This window comes from Gopherus flavomarginatus, chromosome 2 (assembly GCF_025201925.1).
Source record: "Gopherus flavomarginatus isolate rGopFla2 chromosome 2, rGopFla2.mat.asm, whole genome shotgun sequence".
Classification (NCBI taxonomy): Eukaryota; Metazoa; Chordata; order Testudines; family Testudinidae; genus Gopherus; species Gopherus flavomarginatus.
In genome coordinates, this window is record NC_066618.1 from 54,703,596 (window position 1) to 54,725,552 (window position 21,957).

The following is a 21,957-nucleotide window of genomic DNA, read 5'->3' on the forward strand; positions in this document are numbered from 1 at the left end:
AGAGGAAAAAAGAAGGGGAAATATGGGAATAGGAGTGACACAGTGACAAAGGGGTGAGAAAAATGCATTGTTTGCTTTCTACTCATGAATTCATAACACTATAATGCACAAATATTTCAATCCAAGCAGCATATGCATCTAAGTAAAAACAAGGAGTCCGGTGGCACCTTAAAGACTAACAGATTTATTTGGGCATAAGCTTTCATGGGTTAAAAAAAACCTCACTACTTCTTCAGATGGAAGTGAGGTTTTTTACCCATGAAACCTTATGCCCAAATAAATCCGTTAGTCTTTAAGGTGCCCCCGGACTCCTTGTTGTTTTTGTGGATACAGACTAACACAGCTACCCCCGATACTATGCATCTAAGTGTTTCCTAAAGAAGCACATATGGAAAGCAATAAGTACAAGAGAACTGGTGAAGGGGAACCTAGGATTTACAAGTTCACAATGTAATGCCTGGATTCCTCTCATTTCACTGTCAAGGTGCCTTTGCTTATTCCAATGAGATATCCATTCCTGCTATCCAGTGAATGTATGTCAGAGGGAAGGAAAGAAGAAATCCCTGTCACATTCATGGGTGAATTTGCATACAGTCCTGCATTTGACCACTGAATAGTACTAGAAATGGGTGTGATTAAGTGGAAGATCCAGGTTATTTTAAATTTGCAATGCTTGAGTTCCCTTAAATGCAGCTCTGCTTCTGACACTAACAGAAGGAAAGTTGCAGTCACATAGGGATTAACTAGAGGAAAAAAGAGTAAGACAAAAGTAGATTATAAATATTGATATGGGAAATTAAAAAACCAAACAGCACATTGCTGCTTATGCTTGAACTAATATACAAAATAAACGATCATATAGGAAAACAAGATGGGCAAATATGAACATATGAGAGATACCTCCATGTGTGTAGCTGTTTACTATAGAAGGAAGTGTAACACTTCTCCGAGTCTATGGCTGACCTATTCAGTTATTACAGATCAATTCAAGACACTAAAACAAATCGCATGGGGTAGCAAATTACAGGTCTAGAAATGGGCAGTTTATGTCATGAGACCATAGCTATCTGGGAGAAGCATAAAATGACTTATGTAGAACTTTTTTTTTTCTTTTTTTTCAGATTTGACTTTATACCTCATCCTACCACAGAATCATCAAAGATCAGTTTTTTTTAATCAGATTTTCCCACTTCAGCATTATCCACACCAGGACAAACTGGGCAGAAATACTGCAATCCACATCCACATTTGAAAATGTATGGCAAAGATTTTGAAAATAAAACAAACAGACTAAAGGGACAAATTGCCTAATAATCAGTCCCAAGAGTAAACCCTATAATTACAATGTAGCTATACAAAACAATAAATAAGAGTTATGGAACAGACTGCAGCTCAGTTCATACAATCAGCTATTTGTAACAATTTCATGCTAAAACTATTGGACTCCATAGATCAGTGCTTCTCAAGCTATCTGATGTGGGGGACCAGCAATTTTTTTTTCCAATGTGCCAGGGGCCGGTGCAATATTATTATCCTATTCGACACTCTTATGAGGAAGCTCGCCACGGACCAGCAGCTGATGGTTCGTGGACCGGCACCGGTCCATGGACCACCATTTTGAGAAGCACTGTTATAGATGTCATTTATCTGCTGAATAACACCTATGTACCTATGAGGGAGGAAGGGATGGAGCTGTTCCCTAGAAAGGTTTGCACATTCTCCAGAAGTATTAAAACACTTCCACTTCCACGGAGCTAAAAGCCTTGTCTGTATCTGCCAATCTTACCACCCCTTAGAGCTTTTCTGTGTTGAAACTTTAATTTCCATGTATTTTAATGTATGTTGTCAAAGTGTAAGTTTCCTGATATCCATGTCTTCAGGTTAAAAAATGGCATAAAGTGAGCTGGTGGCCTCAATGTATTTTTAGCAGGCAAGTGTCCAGATCAATCTGGAACACAGACATATCCACAAACACCTAGCAAACATTTGGATGGTATAAAATACATAAGCAACAAAAATAGCCGCACAAAGAATAATAGGCAACCTGACTGTTAGCTTCAAAAGAGAAGTCCAGGAGTGAATGGACATGGAAACCGAATTGTTCTGTCACCCTTAGAAATGATCAAGGCTGAGTCATATAAACAGGAGGCAGCATTGTTTAGCTTGTACTACCCGCCTTTTTGTGCTGCGTTTGTACAGTGCCTAGCACAGCTGAGTGTTGATCTGTGAATGGGGCTCCTACGTGCTACAGTAATACAAAGAAGTACTACCACTATCTGTGCACAGACTGAAGTGATGCTGGTTGGAGAGACAAAACAGTACTAAAATATGGTGAGGATTATGGCTGTCCCTTTAAGTGACTATGTGTGCCTGGCATTTGTTATGAGAGTTTGCAGTCAAGAGGGTACAACTGGATCCTCTCTGGTGTTAGCTGATCACACAGCAACAGTGACTCGGATTTCTCTTCTCATCTCTGGATGCGAGGTGGCAGTCTCTTGTTTGGATGTGGACTTTGCTGTTGTGATTCATGCCTTTGACACCTGGAGATCTGATTACTCCAGTATGCACTGCATGGGGCTACACTTTAAATACCCTGGGAAACTGAAACTGGCACAGAATGCATCAGTCTGCCAGTTAAGGAAGGTCTGAAGGGTACTCTGCAAATGAAGCTCCTGCTCTAAGTTTTGCAGTGGTTGCCTAATAGTCTACTGGTCAATTTTTAAGGTGATCTTGACTTGTAAATCCCTGAATGGCTTGAGAAGTTCCTACTTCAGAGATTGCTGTTCTCTCTTTATGTGACACAGCCACAGCTGTGAACTGGAGAGAGATTCATGCTGGATCCCCCTCAATTTAAAAGGAGGCACTCAGCTCTGTAATTGTCCTAAATTAACCCAGATTTGTCGACCTACAGAACTCACTAGAAAGTCCATCTCTTTCCCAAGGCTTCGGAGGAGGAAGGAGAATGCTGAGAGATGGTACTTCTGGGTGGGTTTTTTTGGCTGGTTATTTTCTGATTTTTGAAGGCTGTTGCATGCACTCTTGCTGATATAAGTATGAATATGTCAGTATTCTCAAAGATCCCTAGAGTCTTGCAAATATTTTTTCAATTATTGTGTAAAAACTAAGTAAAATAAAAATGTTTTTTGAAAAAGAGGAATTTAAAATGTGTACATACATACCCTTTTTGGCTTGTTGGTCTTCACAGCTTTCATAGGTGCATGGTCCCCAAGCTGACCAAGCTGACACTTCACATTCTATTGGACAAGGGATATGGCACAATTGGGTGGTGCTAGGTACAGGTCCTGTGCACAGTTTCCGATCCACAGGCTTGGAGGCTGTATGCAATAAAGACAACATACTTTTAATACTTGCATAATGTTTTGCTGCAAGTTGACACCACTACCCTTCAGCCAGAAAATCTTCTGTCTCATCATTTTAATCTGATGAAGTAAGTGTAAAACTATTCTCTCTAGAAATAAATCTAATGAACTCATTGCATGGATTGAGTCAAACCAGATTATGTGGAATCAGGAAGATTCCACAAATATTGCAGTATTCTCTAGGACCTTGCTCTTGCAGTTAATGAATGGAGAATATTATTACAGTAGTTCTTCACATTGGCCCCCATGCAAATCAATGTTCTGCTCTCTTATTGAGTACATCTTGACTGGAACAATTGAACAAACAGAAGTGTAAATTTTCATTCACCTTAATAGGGTATTGTAACTTCAAAGCCTAGTTATAATCTCATAAACGCTAACACTTCAACTGCACACAAAATTAGAGATACTGCATTTAAATCACTGAAATAATGATGACAGAGTCTATTTGCTTTCCTTTAACAATAAAGCCCTTCCAAACACACAGAAAAGCACCCACCTACAAAAGCTGTGTAGTGGTAGCGTTAGTTGGTTCAAGGAAAACTGTATTTAACATGTATTCTGTGCACAGTTTTTTAATCTAGTACATAGGTATAATTGTTTTAATATATTACTTCCAGCAGTGTGTAATCAGTCGACATGGAAGGTATCTGAGCAGGCAGAAACCCTGTTTCTTGTGGACCAGGGAAGGCCCATAAGAGAGCAGAACCACCCTGTTCTCCTACACTGAGAGCCAGGATACAGCCTTCAGTACACTACAGCTCAAGCTCTATTATCCTCCGGGCAGCTAGGCGCAATGGGATACCTTTCCTAGCATGTTGAATATGTGTATGCATCTATCTCCAACCAACAAATGCATTACTTTATTGCAATCCACTTTTACCAATAACTCTCCAGAGAAGTATCAGAGGGGTAGCCGTGTTTGTTACTTTTTACAGATCCAGACTAAGAGTCCTGTGGCACCTTAAAGACTAACAGATACTCCAATACATCTGCTAGTCTTTAAGGTGCCACAGGACTCTTTGTTGCTTTTCTCAAGAGAAGACCTTTCAAAATTCAGCTCCTCACAAAATTCTTAAAACTAAGCACAGAATATAGATCAGCCATTCAAATTACCTCTGTCCAATTGAACAAAAAGATGTGATTCCCTAAAGTTAAACATCATGACTGCTCCTTCAGAACTGTGCTTTCAAAACAAGAGTTTAATTAAATAGAAATCTGTTCTGCTACCGTTACTCAACGTAGGTAATACTTTATGCTGCATATAGTCCCATTGATTACAACTATCTTTACAGCAAGATACTACCCAGAGTGAGTACAGGTGACAGAATCAGGCTCTTGAGGATCACAGTAACACAGCAACAACAACAGAGGTTTGATGAGCTGCATGCTATTGTTAAGGTATTGTTAAGGTAGTGGAGTCTCTTATTCACATGTACGTGTGTTGCATGCACCTGACCCTTCAGGTAATGCACATCCCTTTTAGCCACAGGCCCACTAGCGGGCGACTGGAAGCTACATTTTGAGAGGGAGGGAATGAGAAGGCGGCATCCCGTGGAACTGTCCTTCCCATCCTGATACTTTGTGCCTGGCTTTGTACGGCTTTGCTCCATGAAGCAAAGCTGCAGTGCGGAGAGGGCAAATACCTGTTAAACATACTCCAGAACTCCCATTTTCTAACAAAAGATGACAACGCTGGAAAGAAGTATTCTAACATATGCACAGTGCTATGGTGGGACCTAAACCTTATGACACTGAAGGCTGCACTGGCAATTTTCCAGAAGCCTGAAGTCTCTTCCTAATGTGCATGATCATCTGCATAAAGTGCATAACTTGTAGCAAAAATAAAAGTAAACAAACACATAATTTGCATTAATTGTATCTTTACTGGATAGCATTTAATAAAAGCAGGAGTTAGCAAGTCATCATCACTTCTTTGTAGCCTTTATCTTGAATCTTGAGGTCCTTACATAGCTCTTACTCAAACTGCCTTTGAATTCATTGGAAGCTTGCATAAGTAACGGCGGAGTAAAAAGAAAGAGACATTTGTAACTTTAAGGTGCAGCCACACTATGGGGGCCTTGTGGAGCCCCAATAGGAGCACAGGGAAGCATTCTGAAGAATGCCTCCTAGAGCCTTTTGAGGCACAAAGGCAGGGTACCCACTGCTGCGTTCCTTCATAAGGTGCAACATACTCCCTCTGGTGCACCAGTCCTTCTCCTCACTGGTACTTCGAAATATAAACTACTTCTTCCTCTTTAGGAATAAAGAAGAAACCATTCCTGGACTTCCACAACACCAAAGACCGCAACTGTGTCTGGCCAGAAGGCTCTTTGAACCCTCTCCCACTGGACACCTATATGAAGACCAGACATGGTATAGCCCTGAGTAAAGACTTCAGCTTCTCTTCCATGAAGAAAATCATGTATACTATTCATATAAAACCTGTTGAAAAGATCAGCCACTTCAGACATTCATCTATAAGGTACCTTAAGCAAGAAATGCTTCAGGGGTATGTAAATAGTACAAATAACTCTCTCTCTCAATACAACACAATTTTATGCTATCTTGTTTACTATCCTTCAGTGTAACATTAAGTATAAACTTGTTATGAATGACCGTGTCTGCTACTCATTCAGTTTTATTGAAGTTAGCCTGAGACACAAAAAAAAAAGTATTGCAATGGTGGGAAAGAATAATTATTTGGAAATGTTTCCTGTATTTTAAGATTCAGAGTGTGCATTGCACTGCATTATTCAGAATTTCTTTTTCAGATGACATTAAATTAAGCAAATTTATCCCCACGGAATTTTGGTCTTATATCCTTTGTAGCGATACTGTAGCACAAAGCACATTACAATCATGCACAGTACAAATATACTGATTATTCAGTCACTCCAACTTCACTTAGTCAAATTGCTCCTCACATGGAAGTATGAAAAAATTCCAGGTAAAAACTTTTTTTCTTTTCTGCTCAAAATGCAAATTTGGGTCGACCGGAACATTTTGCAAATTTGCATCAATTCTGGTCAATTGTTTTTTACATTAAATTAAATCCCCCCCTCATTTTGGTTCACCAAAAATTCCAAAATATTTGGATTTTGGTTAAACCTGAATCTATTTATTATTCAAAACTGTCAGCAAATTGAAAAAAGCAGTTCTTTGCATAGCTCTGACTCCCAGTGTCCACCCCTAAAACACCGTTTTAGCTAAAAACTCATCGACAGTAATAGTTACTGACTGCAAGAAACTTGTCTGGGCTTGATCAGCTTCTCTGATACATCTCAAATAAGTGTTGTGAGGAGAGTATACAGCAAATGGCACAATGCATCTCTGTGCCCATGACAAAGGGGCATTTCTCTTCAGCCATCATATCCCCAGTAATTCCACCAAGTCCCTGTGCCTATCTAAAGCCTATTTCAGTGTTGCCAAAGTCTCAGCAGAGTGAGTGTTGAAAAACCATCTGATAGTAGCAAGTCTCAAAAAGCAAAAAATAAATAAATAAATAAAACAAACAGGAAAGGATTTTTTTGTTACTATTACCTTCTCATGCATGATGTGATCTCTGTTATATATATATATCACTTTTCATCCAGAGAGCTCCCAAACCACTTTGCTAAATACATATCTAGGATTCATTTCAACCAGAGGTGTTAAGAGTATGATAAAGATTATTTATTTTCTTTACAGTAAATTGCTGAGTTGTGGCAAGCCTAGACCTCCTATTAACATCTCAACCCCTTTAACTTCAGTGGTTTTCCTCCAGATTTACACCAGTGTAAATGAGCTCAGCATCTGACCCCTTATTGTTTGACTTGCGATGATTTGAAAGAAGAAGCTACTGGATACAGAAGTTCACAGTCAAATGATGTTTCCCCTCTCATTGCTGCCCCTTTCATATTTTCTTTTCGTGCATTTGTGGTAGAGGTTGCGAATGAGGATGCTTGGTTATTTCATTCCCTGTCAGTGGTGCTGAACATTGAGTCAATAATGCTTAATAATACAAGCTCTGTGTGGTTTTCAGATATTTTGCTCAAATTCTGGACACAAATGAGAACAAAACAGAATGTGTTTTGCTAACAAGCTCTTACTTTCCCCCTGCCAAACCAGAAAATTAGGTTCAGGTTTGGAATGGCTTTCAAGTTAGGGCTGGGAGATTAAACAAAAACAAAAAACCCAAACAAAAACACACCCACACAAACACACCATCATTCTCTGCTGAACTGGGAACCTCTCTCTTACTGTGTTCTAAAAATCTAGAACTTCCCTTTCCTCCTAAAGTGGGATAAAAATCAAACAAACAAACTCAAAGTGCTTTTCTGTGCCCACTTATGGGCTGCTAACTCAGTGTGTCTAGTCCCAAAGAATACTATCTACTAGCAAGTGCCTGGAAAATAATTAGCTATAACCCAAGGAACCCTCTCCTGAGCTCTATACTGTCTAGACAAGTCACTGGAAAATTTCATACAGTAAGGTAGACGCCTACCAGCATGAGGACTGTAGAGTAGCTACATTTTAAAAATTATCCCCACAAAAGCACAAACTCGCCTCTCTTGGTAAACAGTGGGCTAAATTCACCAAGGATGTGCACCAGCTGCTCCTCTGGCAGAGAATCTCAGCTGACCAGTGCGGCCTCAAAGTGGCCATCATGCGGTCACAGCCAGAGTGGTGCGGGGGATGAGGTAATTCATTGCATTCTCTGGGCTGCTTCTGCCAACAGGGCCACAGTGTCACAGGAAAAGCATCTGTACATCCATGCCCCAGCAAGAGCTCACCATTTTTTTCAGGACACTAGTTGCTCTACTTTCACAAAAGCAGAACAAATGAGCATTTTTAAAAAGCCACACTATCAAAATGGATGAAAGAGAACATCACGAGTTTCCTTCCCAGTTTTCTGTAATGTATGTGCTAAAGTTTATTGCCAAACTGTAAAACTACTAATTTACACTCTGCTCCTGCAAATGCTTAGGGCTTGTCCTCACTGCCAGGGAGATCGACGCTGCTGCAATCAATGCAGCAGGTGTCGTTTTAGTGGGTCTAGTGAAGATCCTCTAAATTGATGGCAGAGCTCTCTCGGTTGACTCCAGTACTCCAGCTCCCCAAGAGGACTAAGGTAAGTCGGCTGGAGAGCATCTACCATCAATGCAGTGCAGTGAAGACACCGGGGTAAGTCAACCAAAGCTACATAGCTGGAGTAGCTTAACTTAGGTCGACTTACCCTGGTAGTGAAGACAAGGCCTTACACACCTATGTATGTCTATGCATGTAAGTAGTGTCTTTCAGTTCTATGGTTAGGTACACAGTTATATCCATTTTGTAGATGGGTAAAGAGAGGCAAGGAGAAGTTAAGTGATTTGCCTAAAGTACACAGCAAGTGAGTGACAGAACACAGAACCTAGTAATCCTTAATTTTCGTTCCCTGTCCTAACTGCTACACACAATATTCCTGCTCAAATGTAAACTTGTAATTTCTGAAATGAAGATAGTAAATTTCTGAACTTGGCTTATAGGGATGTATCAACCCCAAAAGGCTGGAAGTTTCAGTTTAGATAAACATCCAAAGTTCAAATTCTTATCTTAATTGTAAAAATATCCTGAATCAGCAAAACAGATCTGGAAATAGGGCTGCCAGCCCTCCAAGATTGTTCTAGACACTCAAGGAATTAAAGATGAATCTTTAATAAAAGGTTATGTCATGTGATGAAAGCTCCAGGAATACGTTCAACCAAAATTGACAACCCTAGCTGGAAATAGCAGAGGAAAGTGGAAATTTTGGAAGACCAAAGACATTCCCAGCACTTTAGGCCAGGATGGGAAATAGAAGTGAAAGATATTTATCAGAACATTTCAAAAAATGGATAAAGGTTTGGTTTGAATCTGTGCTACTAGTTTGTATTTCAGGTCTGATACTTGATGTGTAAGTATTTTGCCCTCATTTCTTTTATTATCTTGAAACTTATGAATGAGAGCTCACAGGTACAGTAACAGAAACTATTTTAGAGAGAAATATACTTTTTTATATATAGACCACATAGTTCTCCCAAAGGGGACAGCACCTCCTGGCACACTTTTGATTGAAATGTCAGGTAGAAGGCCTTAATTACCTACCTGTTATTTCAAAAGTGATTGATAGAAGTGGTGCAGCACTAGACTTCGACGTGCTCTGTGACTGACTTTCTGAAATAATAGGGAAACACCACTATGAATACGTGAGAATGGAAGTTTCCAAAACAGCCTTACTGAACTGTTTATGAACACAGAGCTACATTGTAAGAAGGGGTTTCCCACTGCTAGGGTTGGTGGGATTTTTTCCCCTCCGCTTCTTGAATCATTGCCTGATTTTAATCACACCATTTAATCACGCCAAATTGCTGTTTCTAGGGGTGCCCAGAAGCTGCTTTAAAAAAAACCCACAACACTTTTTTTAATCTGTCTCCAAAAATGGAAACATCCCCAGAGCTTTTTAAACTAAAACTCACTTCACCCCTAATTTGAGCTCTTGAAAAAAGTGTTCTCATGTTTATGCATCCAAAGACTAGTTACATTTTAAACAGCCTTATGGGGATTACCTCCTGATGGGCTCTGCATATTCCTGTCACATTATGATAAGACAGATTTCACACCAACCTAAGCCAGCAAGACTTCACAGTCTACCCAAATCCTGATCATCATTTTGAACAGTAAGCTGCTGCCGATTTTATTGTTGCCTCTCTTTAGCTGAGAGTTTGTCACCCTTTACTTCTAAGATAGAGGCATCTAAACTTGGTCCTAGAGGAAATAGGCCAGGTGCCCCGGAGCTGCAACTAATTTGTATTAAATGAAGCAGACTGAAGATTCCCTCCCTCATAAACACGCAGGTGCAACCGATGGCGCATACAAGTCTCAGCAAACAATGCTCCATCTTAATCTAAGATGATGTATTAAAATGGATGCTGAGACTGGTAGTCTCCACAAACTGCAGTGCCCAGATTAAAGTTGCCTCTCGCTAGAGAACTCTGTAGGCTACAATGTGGCCACCTCTGTCCTAAATGTTTAGCTATGCATGCCCAAGTCAAGGATATCCTTTCTCCTGGAGAGTGTGGCTGTATTTCTTTGTGGCAATGTAAATTTGTACCATACAGCTGCATAATGCATACAAATAAATGTCATCAGAATTGTGGGCTAAACGCACTTAGTATAATTTACTGTCTTGAAGGAATTCTAAATTACCAATGGATATGCCGTTCCTTTCAAGTTACTTTTTGCTGCTGGGGAATAATGTATGTTAATGTAAATTACTCACTGAGGTTTTGTTCTTCAAAAATGCATATAATAATATAGTTGAACTCACTAGAAAAGTATTTTATGTTAACTATATAGAGCTAGGTGCTTATAAGACCCCAATCAATACATCAACTATCCAACTCATTAACACTGTATCTGTTAAGCATGGAATTTCTATTATACACATTCTGCAGATGGAAACTTTTTCCAAGGTCACATATGAAGTCTGTGGCAAAACCAGGAATTGAACCCAAATCCCATTCCAAATGCCTTAACCACAAGATCATCCTCCCGCTTTCATCTCCAGAATATTTTTGTATCCAGGACACCTTTGTCAAGGTAAGTATTCCCATGACACTAGGAAAATAACTTCTTTCTTTGGAAAAGGTTAGGGGCCTGATTCTTCACTGACTTACACTGGTGTAAATCAAGAGTCACTTCAATGACGTTAATGCAGTTCACTTACACATATGTAAGTGAAAGGAGACCAGGGGATAAGCTTTCCTCTCTCTCTTCTTAAGGAACTGTAGAGGCTACAATTATGAGAAACTTGATGTTTTTAGTTTGCAGAGATTCTCTTCATATAAACCATTTTTTCCTGTTTCAATTTTGAGACTACAAATCCACACAAGTATCAAGCTGAGTTACAGTTTTACACAAAAACAAGAACTCTACATGAAAGTCAGCCAAAATCATCACCTTTTGCCTGGTTTCAAGGAAAAGCCAAGTTTAGTGCTCTTTTTGAACCTGTAAACTCATTTCACGTATATATTTGCACGGTGCATTTACTTTTTTCTTTTTCTAGGTGCAACCTATAGAAGCACAGAGAAGTTAAAATAACTTGCACAAGGTCACACAGAAAATCTCTGGCAGAACTGGGACTATAACCCAGAGTTCATGATTCCCAGTCTTGTATCTTTCTTACCACAAGACCATCCTACAGTTAAGGAAGCCTTCAGGAAGTCTTATGAAAAACCAGTTCAGAGTAAGATACGGACATTTGCAGAATAAAGAACGAACTCATCCCTCCTGGAATTAAATATTTCCATTTAAATTAGATTTTAAAAAATAGATCTTGTGACAGAAGACAATGGAGGTCAAAAAGCTCCGGCATGCTGAAGTGTTCAGTTTTCACACAAATTCAATTGCAAGTAAATGAAATGTACCTTCTTTTTCCTTGAGGGTATTTAAATAGGAGAGGAGATTTTCATTAGCTTGCACACAGTACACCTCACGGGTTTGAATTCCGCCTCCACACAAAGCTGTCTGATTCCCTCGTCTTTTGTCCTGTTGGCTAAGTAAAGGGTCAACACGACATTCTGTCCACTCTGTGGTTCTCCAGCCATACCTAAATCAAAGTAATTGCAAATTGAGTTAATTAGTTCTTTAAAACATGTAAAGCCACACAAGGTAATATTTGATTATACAAGACAAAGTGCCCTAATATTGCTGACTCATTATCTAGAAGGATTGGCTCCCTAAAAAACTTTATCTTACAGATATGCATGAGGTTTGGTATTCTACACTGATTAAACTATTTTTCTTGTTATTTCATTTTTGAAAAGGTTACATTTAGGAAGATCTTTATTTAAGTTTAATCAGTGGAATTTATTATTTTACTGCAAGGAAGAACAATAACGTTGCATGGAAAGAAATTGAGTTGTATGCTCAAAACTGCCAATCCCCAGGTTTGTGACTCTTACCACTTGTTTAGAACTAGACAGCTAGAATAAAGCAACACACAACAAAAATCAAAGAAATGTGCACACTGAGAAACATAAGACCCAGAAGAAAAAAGAAAAGGAAAAGCCTCCAATTTACCTTTGATAAGAAGCATGAATGCTCCTCCTGCATATCAAGGCAAAACTATAATTGTACTTCTTTTTTCAAAACATTATTTCAGTGAGTTCTTTTTTCACCGTCAAGAGTAAGATGGCTTCTCTGCAGTGCTCAAGCCCCCCTGCTGAGTACTAACGAATGAAGAGAAGCTGTGAGCTTTCTCATCAGCGAGTGCATAAGAAAGAAGGTCTATGACGCCAACTTAAAACCCCAGTCAGACTTATGAATTGAAAGATATGTCACAAGCTTCTCTGCCCAACAAGTACTTTAAGGCAATATCAAGGGAATAATTTCCCGATGCTGCTGAAGATGGAGAATGATGATATTTCTCCTCTTTAAGGAAAATGATGTTCCATAGTCAAAACGCGCAGATGCAAAATGGCATAACATCAAATGCTATTTCCCCAACAGTTCTTTCCAGGCAGATAAAGAAAAAGCACAGTTGTGACTGTTAATATTCATCTCAATTAGATGCTAATGATGAAAGCAATCTCCTGAATCTAAAGTGCTTGCTTGCAGTCAAACTTCCTATACTCTAAACAGGACTAATTTATTTACTACCACTTTTAGCCTCTTCCCCGCTGATTTAGGGCTCAGTCTTGCTTTCTTTAATCAGTGTAAACTCCCAGTGAAGTCAGATAGGAGTTTGGCTGCTCAACATTTGGGTATTGGTCCTGCCTTGAGCAGGGGGTTGAACTAGATGACCTCTTGAAGTTCTTTCCAACCCTATGAATCTATGAATGCATACCAGCTTCTTACTGTGTAAGACACTTGGTATGTGATTGTGTGCCCTTTACTTCAAACAAACAATGATGGATTCTAGAACAAAGGGTCTGTGGGAAAAATCACCACTGAACAATAAATTTATTTTACTATGACCTTAAAGCTGGTTCAAAGTAGTGCACATAAGTGTTTCAGTGTGTACACACATGTTCACATTTTAGAAGTCAGCATTTACAAAGTCACATAAGTTATTTCTCTATATTTAGAGTTGAAGTAACTTCAGTACAACTGTAACTACATGCAAATGTTAGCTTTTAGTGGGATCGCTGAATATGCACACACATAAACCAAATCCTAGTATTTTCTTTTAAATGTACTTGTATTGTCAGACAAATCATTATCAACATGCTGCACTCTCCCACAGGAAGTATAGTATTCATTTTCATGGGGTGGGTTACACATTAACACTTACGTAACACATGGTGCCACACCATCTCCTTGAGAGCTACATTGCTCTATTTCTTCTAGCTCTGGGCATTCACTTTCACTGCCAATAGGAAACAGCTTAATGGTCCGTGTTCTTGTACGATTTCCTTTAGGGGATGTCATATCAAAACATGTTTTGGAACAGGGGCTCCACTCAGACCACTCCGACACCTGGCACTCCTTAGTGATCACACAGGACTGGAAGGTAATTGGCAACTTGTCTTGTTGGCAAAAGCTGTAAAAAGAGTAATAAGATTTTAACTACCTGTGTTCACAAGCAGTTATGAATCCCTATATGAATATGCTATTCCCTGAACTGAACAATGAACACACTTAGGAAGCATTTATTTCTGCTGAGAACTGCGGATTATTTTGAGGATGTGTTAGGCCACATCTTGCAAGTCCTCACTCACACAAAGCTTCCTCTGACTTTGTCTACATAAGAGTTGGGTGAGTAAGAACTTCTGGATATGGCCAGTCAAATATAGTATAGCACATTGCTTTTTAGGGAAGGAAAAAGCAATAACCTTTTAAAGAAATACTGGGGTTGAATGTTAAATATAAATTTACCTACCTGTCTTCCCTGTATGATAATACAATAAATGAAAATGAATCACAGTTTGCATCACTTTTTTTGTTTTTAATTCCTCCTTGGTTTGTTTGGCATTGTTTGAAAAAAGGAATTATCAGCATCAGAGATGCTCACAGTGTGAAAACGACTGGTCAGACAGTGCTGGCTCCTCCTCAGTGGCAGCTGATCAATTACTTTAAAACACAGCTACAAATATATTAAATACTTTTCCATGTAAGCAATTGATATAGTTGCCGCAGAGATGTAACATAATCTGTAGGAGTCTGAAGGGAGTTGTGGTGGCTGTATCAAGATATAGCCCACACTATGAAATGGAGCATAAATGTGGTCTTAGATTGCCTTAGGAAAAGGGAATTAATCTGCTTCAACTCTATATGAGCTTGGCTTTCCTCACAATAGGCTCTCAGGGAGTTACGTAGGCTCTCAGGGAGACTTATGTTCTTAAGTGCCTACATAACTTTTGAAAAGGGGACTTCTGCACTTTTGAAAACATTTACTCTACAAAAGGAAAGTTAACCCATTTGCTTTATAGTTTGATTCACAAAAACAAAAACAAAAAATCTACAGCAAAACTCAAGTAAAACAGCATCTTGACTAGACTTGTCATAATACCAACTCTTTAATTATCGTTACAATAATTCATATTCATCATACTTGTTCTAATATAGGCTACTGTCAGGAAAAAGATCTACACGTCATTGTAGATTGTTCAGTGTAACATAACACTCTGCTCAGTGTATATCAGCAGTCAAAAAAGCAAACAAATGTTTTGATGTATTTAGAATGGTATAGAAAATAATACTGAAAATATCCTTCCCAGGAATAGTGTGTTCATTGCTGGTTATTTTATTTAACAAAGGATATAGCAGAAAAAGAAGGAGGGGGGTCTCAACTGAGGCCAAGATCTTAGCATGATTTTAAAAAAGATAGGACATTTATGATGGCTACGTTAGGAATGAACACATTTTATATGAATGCGCTTCTGCTTCAGCGTAGAAGACAACTACTAACTGATGGGGGAATATGAAAAACTTCCCTTGGGGAAAGATTATTCTATAATGGACCATTATGAGATTTCTTGCACATTCCTTTGAAGTATCAGGCACTGAACTATATGGATCACTGGTCAGATCGGGTATGACAATTTCTATGTTCCTAACAGCAGATACATATATCTGCATGGAAACACTTTATAATGACTGTGAACAAGAGCCATATTCCATGTGGATTCTTATATGTGCAGTGTTTGTGAATTCTTCTGGATGAAAGGTGCTAGACTACCATTCCCCTCCTGAGTTCCCTACAGATATTTATGGGACTTTTCTTGCAAATATTAGAGTGGAAAGTATGCATAAAAGAGAAGACAAACAAATATACGCTTCAGCCATGTTTGATCATAGGGGAATTTAATTAGGGGCCTAGGTTGTCATGGTTTCCTGCACAGAATTGCTGTTTAATTACACAGCAGCTTTGGTGTTGGTCAGTGGCAGGATATGACCTAATAATGTGGGAGAACAAAAGATAGACCTAAATCATATGGCTAGGATTCAGTGTTGCATCTCTACAGGGGCAAGCAGGATAAAGGTAGATTTAAGTCACGTTTTTACCTGATTATTATGGGCTTCTCCAGGAGCTGGTGTAACCTATAATAATCAGGTGTAGCTCCTAGAGTTGGGTAGAGCAGCCAGAAATTGTTCTACTTCATGAATTCTCTCTTCATTCCACCACTCAAAGCTGCCTGTGGGCTGATCTACAGCCCAGGACATCCAAGAATCCCCGGAGTAGTATACGCTATGAGTACTCCTCTTCTGTCCCCTTTCCGCCCATGGCACACCCTCTAAACCAGGCTTGCGGGGGGGGAGAGGGGAAAGAGGTCTGCATAGTTCTAGTTTCAATGCCTATGCAGTACCTGAGGAGGGCAGTTCTATCCCACAAGGCTTTGGGGCTTTCACAGCACCTGTATAGTTCCACAGGAGCCATACAGGGGCTGTAGCAGGATCCAAAATCCTACCACATGAATGTATCATTTCAGGTAGGATCCTGGACAGAGTTACAAATGAGAGAGAGAGGAAAAAAATGTGAGAAAAGTATAAATATATTAAGGGTGAACTGTAAGGCTAAAGTGAAAACTGAGCTGATCCCAGACATATATCATGAAAGCGTATACTACGCAGGTAGCTGGGAGAAATCAGCATCAGCAAAGAAGCGTTTTTCAGAAAGTATTTTTCTACTTTGTAAAATCATCTGGTATTTTTTAGTTCACCAAAAACCTCCATAGAATGCATTGTCCCAGGACATCCCTGAAAACAGGTGCTTGTAAATGCACCAAGTGTCCTACTAAAATCAAGTAGTTTGGTTCATCTTTTGTTCTTCCATATTAATAAGCCAGATCCTGACACTGACCTTCATCCAAAACTTCCATAAAGTTGGAAATTGTTCACGAGAGCGTGGCAGCAGAGGGCCCTTAACTAACTTCCCCTCTGACTGCAAGGTGAATGAACAGCAAGTTTCATACAAATGAAGTTGAATGTTTACAATAATTTTCCTCTCTGGAGAAGTGACTGTCCCTTTCTAAACAACTGAATATTACAATCCTTAGATTGTCTTCTCTATTGTTTCACTACATTTGTTATAGCTTGGCTCCAGCTGTCATATTGTGTGAAATGTTTCCTCTTATGGTGATGCCAACATCAGTATCTGAACTGATTAGAGGAGGAAGCCTAAATGTACCCACAATGCATTGGCAGAATAAATAGCCTGAGCCTCTTATGGGTCTTTCAGTTGGCTTTGCAGATGAGCACCAACCCTTCCAAAATGTGAACATTGGCTTTAGAGAAAAAATATGGGTAACGTAATATCCTTTACTTGACATATTTTTGTTGGTGAGACAGACAAGTTTTCGAACTTACACAGAGCTGTTCTTCAGGTTCCCCTTCTTGAGGTCACCTGAAAAGAGCTTTGTAAGTGTTAAAGCTTAGAAGCTGGTCCACTAAAAAGATATTATCTCACCACCTTCTCTCTCTAATATCCCGGTACCAAAATGGCTACAACAACACTGCATACAACATTTGCTTTAGTGTGTTAACTTGTAATGCATATAACTGACTTTGTTAAACTACTCAAAATGTTAGCTGTCAAATCCCATATACTTTAAAATCGGAGGGAAGAATATTGTGCACTAACCCAATATATATATATAAAACTACTGTTATATTAAACACCTTTAAAATTAGAGCTGAGAAAACTTCAGAATTTCCATCCCGGCAGACATTTCAACATGTTTTTGTCTCAAACCAAGACAAAAAGTTGCATTTTTGATTTATGTTATGAAATGGAAATTCTGAAAAATTTCAGATTGGAAATAGCAAACATTTTATTTCAACATTTTCAATTGAAACAAAACTTTTTGACATTCCCAAAGTCGAAATGTTTCATTTTATTTTGTTGAAATGACCCAATACGCACAGTTTCAAGTTATTTCAACATCAAGCCACGTTCTTCTACTTCAGCACATTGCCTTATGGGAGCTGTAGATCAGTAGCCTGATGCCTCAATTCTTCCCAATAGGCCAGGCACCATGGACCAGACAACTACTCACCATATAGCATATTGCATTATGGGAAATGTAGTTCCCAAGGGAACTCAGCAGAACAGACTCCACATGGGGACCTGAACCTCCTATAAAGCAATGCGCTGACAGAGAAATGCAATTTAATGTTTTACTGACCTGATTTAAAACAAAATGTTTTGGTCAGTTTAACAAAACAAAATATTCTAATTTGGGTTGAACTGATGTGAAATTAAATATTTCATACACATCTACCCAATGGAAAATTTTTTTTTTTAGATTTTCCATCAGAAAAAAAGTGATTGAGCAGAAACTGGATTTTATCCTGGAAAATGTTTCAGACAGGAAATTCCCAACCAGCTCAATTTAAAATTAAGCACTTGTTTAGGACGAAGAACTGAATCCAATGAAGAATCCATTCCCACAAGATTTCATCGAGATCCATTACATTAAACACTGTTGACAGATCTAAGAGAATGGATATTGTACCCTTGTCCACTTCCAGGAGAAGATCAAACACTATTGACACAAATATTCTCATTTCCATATCCAGAACATGACCCTGACTGACGCAGATGAAAATATAGCTGAAGATGGCTCAACTGTAACTGTGATTCTTTTTTGAATAGACAAAAGTAAGTGCATGAATAACAGGGCTAAATGACAAGCAAGGGGTTAAGAAGAATATAAAAGGAATCTATTTTTTTATAATAATTGTAAAACAGATTAGTCCTCCATTTTAATTGGCCACAATACAAGCATCGTCAAAATTATACTGTAAGCCAACAGACAAAACTGAGAGCTTTGTACAGGCTGCTAATATTATTTAGCTAGATTTAAGAACTAAAAGCAAGCTGACTTACTAACCCATTCTGTTATTTATTTATATACTAACACCCTTCTCTATTTATAAGGCTAACTACTGACAAATAACTGCAAGCATCATAAATCATGGACAGGAAATCTTTTTATTGTCAGATAAGTCATTACCTTTTGCAAGGCACTGGAGCCTGTAACAATTAGTAAAAGAAGTAGGATAAAAGCAAATTAACTGGAGTATCTTGTTTCAACATTTGCTTTTCGTTGAGCAAATTAGATAGACTATTAGAGCTAATTACAAATTGCCATTATCAAGAGTTTTCTTTCATTCTGCAAGCAGCAGGAAAAGACATATTGGATTTCAAGAACTATAGGTCTCAGTACTGGATTCTGACTGAAGGTGGGATTAATGGAGCAACATATTTAAACTTCCAAGATCATGTAATTTTTTAAATAAGACTCAGTCCAAAACACATGTGATTGTGAAGGAGCTCTAGTCCCTCTGGAGTTAGAGTTGAAACCAGATTGAAAGCCTGTTTTCAGCTTTCCACCTTCCATACACAAACATCCCAAATTAACTGAAAACAGATTACAGTAACTCCTTGCTTAACCTTGCAGTTATATTCCTGAAAAATGCAACTTTAAGTGAAATGATGTTAAGCAAATACAATTTCCCCAAGAATTAATGTAAATAGGGGGGTGGAGGGGGATAGGTTCCAGGAAATTTTTTTTTGCCAGACATGTATTTTTTTATATATATACACATGCACACATATATACATACACATATATACATATATATATACACACACACACACACACACACACACACAGTATAAGTTTTAAACAAACAATTTAATACTGTACACAGAAATGATGATTTGAAGCTTGGTTGAGGTGGCAGTGTCAGAGGTTGGGATATTTCCCAGGGAATGCCTTTCTGCTAAATGATTAATTAGTATTCGTCTGAGCCCTCAAGGGTTAACACATTGTTGTTAATGTAGCCTCACACTCTACAGGGAAGCAAGAATGGAGGGAGGAGACACAGCATGGCAGAGACAGAGAGAGACACACACACACCCCCTGTGTGTGTGAGAGAGAGAGACGTGCATTGCCCCTTTAAGTACGCTGACCCCCCCAGGTACATTGCCTTTTTTAGTAGATTAGCAAGTTGATACAGCAGCTGCTGCCAGCAAGCTCCCTCCGTCCTGTCCTGAGCCCTGTCATGTTCCCCTCTGCTGTGGAGATTGGGTACAGGAGTGGGGGGAGCAGGACACCCTAACATTAGCACCCTTCTTCCTCCACCCCTTATCTGCACAGCAAGCAGGAGGCCCCTGGAAGCAGCTCCTAGGCTGAGGGCAGGAGCAACACATGGTAGTTGGGGAGAAGGGACAGCTAAACTGATGGGCAATTGATAGCCTGCTGGGAGGCTGCTACACAGGGAACTTAGGGGAGCTGATGGGGGGCTGCGGGTCCACCCTGGTTCCAAGCCCTCACCAGCTAGCTCCAACGGGCTCTCTTTCTGCAAGCAGTGGACAAGGCAGGTGACAGCCAAACAACGTTATAAAGGGAGCATTGTGCAACTTTAAACGAGCATGTTCTTTAACTGATCAGCAACATAACAACGAAACAACATTAACTGGGAGGATGTTAAGTGAGGAGTTATTGAACCTTAAATTTCATATGTTACATCTCTCTCAATCTCCATTTTCCTGGAGAATGAGCTACCACCGCTGAAGAGTCAGAATTTCTCTGTCATTTGTTTTTCAAACATTTTTCTAGTACTTTTTTTTTTTTTGGTCCTTTTATAGCTCTAAAACAGATTGGCAAAGGAACTTCAAACTCTTCTCCTCCGAGAGACTTGATTGAGTAGATGTGCCTTTCACAAGGTTTTGAGGGACTTATAAATATATACACACAGAGACACTTAAAAATAGCATGTATTGTACATATACATATATACACACTTCTATAGGACTGTGTATCTTTTTTAAGAGTGCTGAATATGTAATACACAGGCCTGCTATATGTGACTATGTCACCTTCTCGTATCTGGTCTGAGAAACCACACAGCCTGCTACATAGAGATCTCAAAGGAGTTTCTTTTATTTCAACATGTACAGGCTTGTGTCATTGGTGCTGCAAATGCCAGATTTGGTCTCCACTCATAATGAGGCTGCATTTAAGTTTATGTAACACACACATGAGTGTGTTTACACTTTGCCAAATGCTCATAGCCCAAATTTGGTTAGCCAGGATTGGATTACTGCTTGATAGGAAATAACAAAGAGTGCAGATCGATTCAGGAGTGAAGGAGTAGAAGAAAAAATATCCATGTGGGAAGAAAGGGATTTGGTATGGAGAAATGTGAAGATGTAGGTTGCATATGCAGGCAGATAGCCTTCTGAGGGGGAAAAAAATCAGTGTATTCCCTATGTGGTTTCAGGCTCAACAGGGACTCCTGTTTGTGAGAGATTGAACAAGAAATTCACAGGTAAAAAACCTGGAATCAAGATTGAAATAATCCATCCCTTATTTCAGGCTAAAAGCACTTTAGAGACATTTGTTTTCTCAACAGACATGAATGCTAGAAAGTTCTGAGTTAAATTTCTATTAAAAATTCAAAAGCATGCAAAGATATCTTTAAAATCACAAAACAACCTTAACTCTGCCTGTTTGACCCCACCTGAATCACTGGAAACTCTGACTCAATCACATACTCGTCAACCTCAGAAATTCATTAGCATTGAGGCCTAGAATTGTACCTAAGGGCCAGAGAGGAGGAAAAAACCTTCCTCCTGCAAGCCCCACCCCCTGCTCAGCCTTGCTAGCACTGCCTAGACCATGGTGCTAGGAGCTATGGGGAGAACATGGATTGTATTGTAGATGCACACAATGAGCAACAGAGCTGGCTGGACACCTAAGGGGCATGGGGACAGTATAATGCACTCTTTTAAGGGATGAAGTAATTTAGTCTCTGTCTCCACTCAGCAAGTGTCTTTGATGCATAATATTTCCTGATGCTTACCCTGAAATAAAAGTATTGCAGGGACAGGAGGGAAGGGGGAATTAAGCTAAAACACAGATATAAAGCATGTTGTACACTTACACAAATAAATAGCCTGATGGGGCTCTCATGTTACTTACTGAACTATTTGAAGTACAGCAGAAAAAGATTAGTCGAATAATTACGGGATTTTACATGTTTTACTGGGGTTTTCTTCACATTGTACTGAACCCAACACCAATAACGAGCGGGAATAGGAAGGAAGAGTAATGAAATGGCT

General features: G+C 39.1%; 1 protein-coding gene across 1 annotated transcript in view; it reads right to left on the reverse strand.

The window, feature by feature from the left end:
* Positions 1-21,957, reverse strand: part of THSD7A (thrombospondin type 1 domain containing 7A) — a 562,828-nt gene that overhangs the window by 178,261 nt on the left and 362,610 nt on the right. Inside the window, exons 5-7 of the mRNA XM_050938787.1 lie at positions 13,678-13,926; positions 11,810-11,991; positions 3,180-3,335 (exon numbers count right to left, since the gene is read on the reverse strand). Of these exons, the coding sequence (XP_050794744.1) occupies positions 3,180-3,335; positions 11,810-11,991; positions 13,678-13,926 (587 nt within the window). The remainder of the gene's footprint in view (positions 1-3,179; positions 3,336-11,809; positions 11,992-13,677; positions 13,927-21,957) is intronic.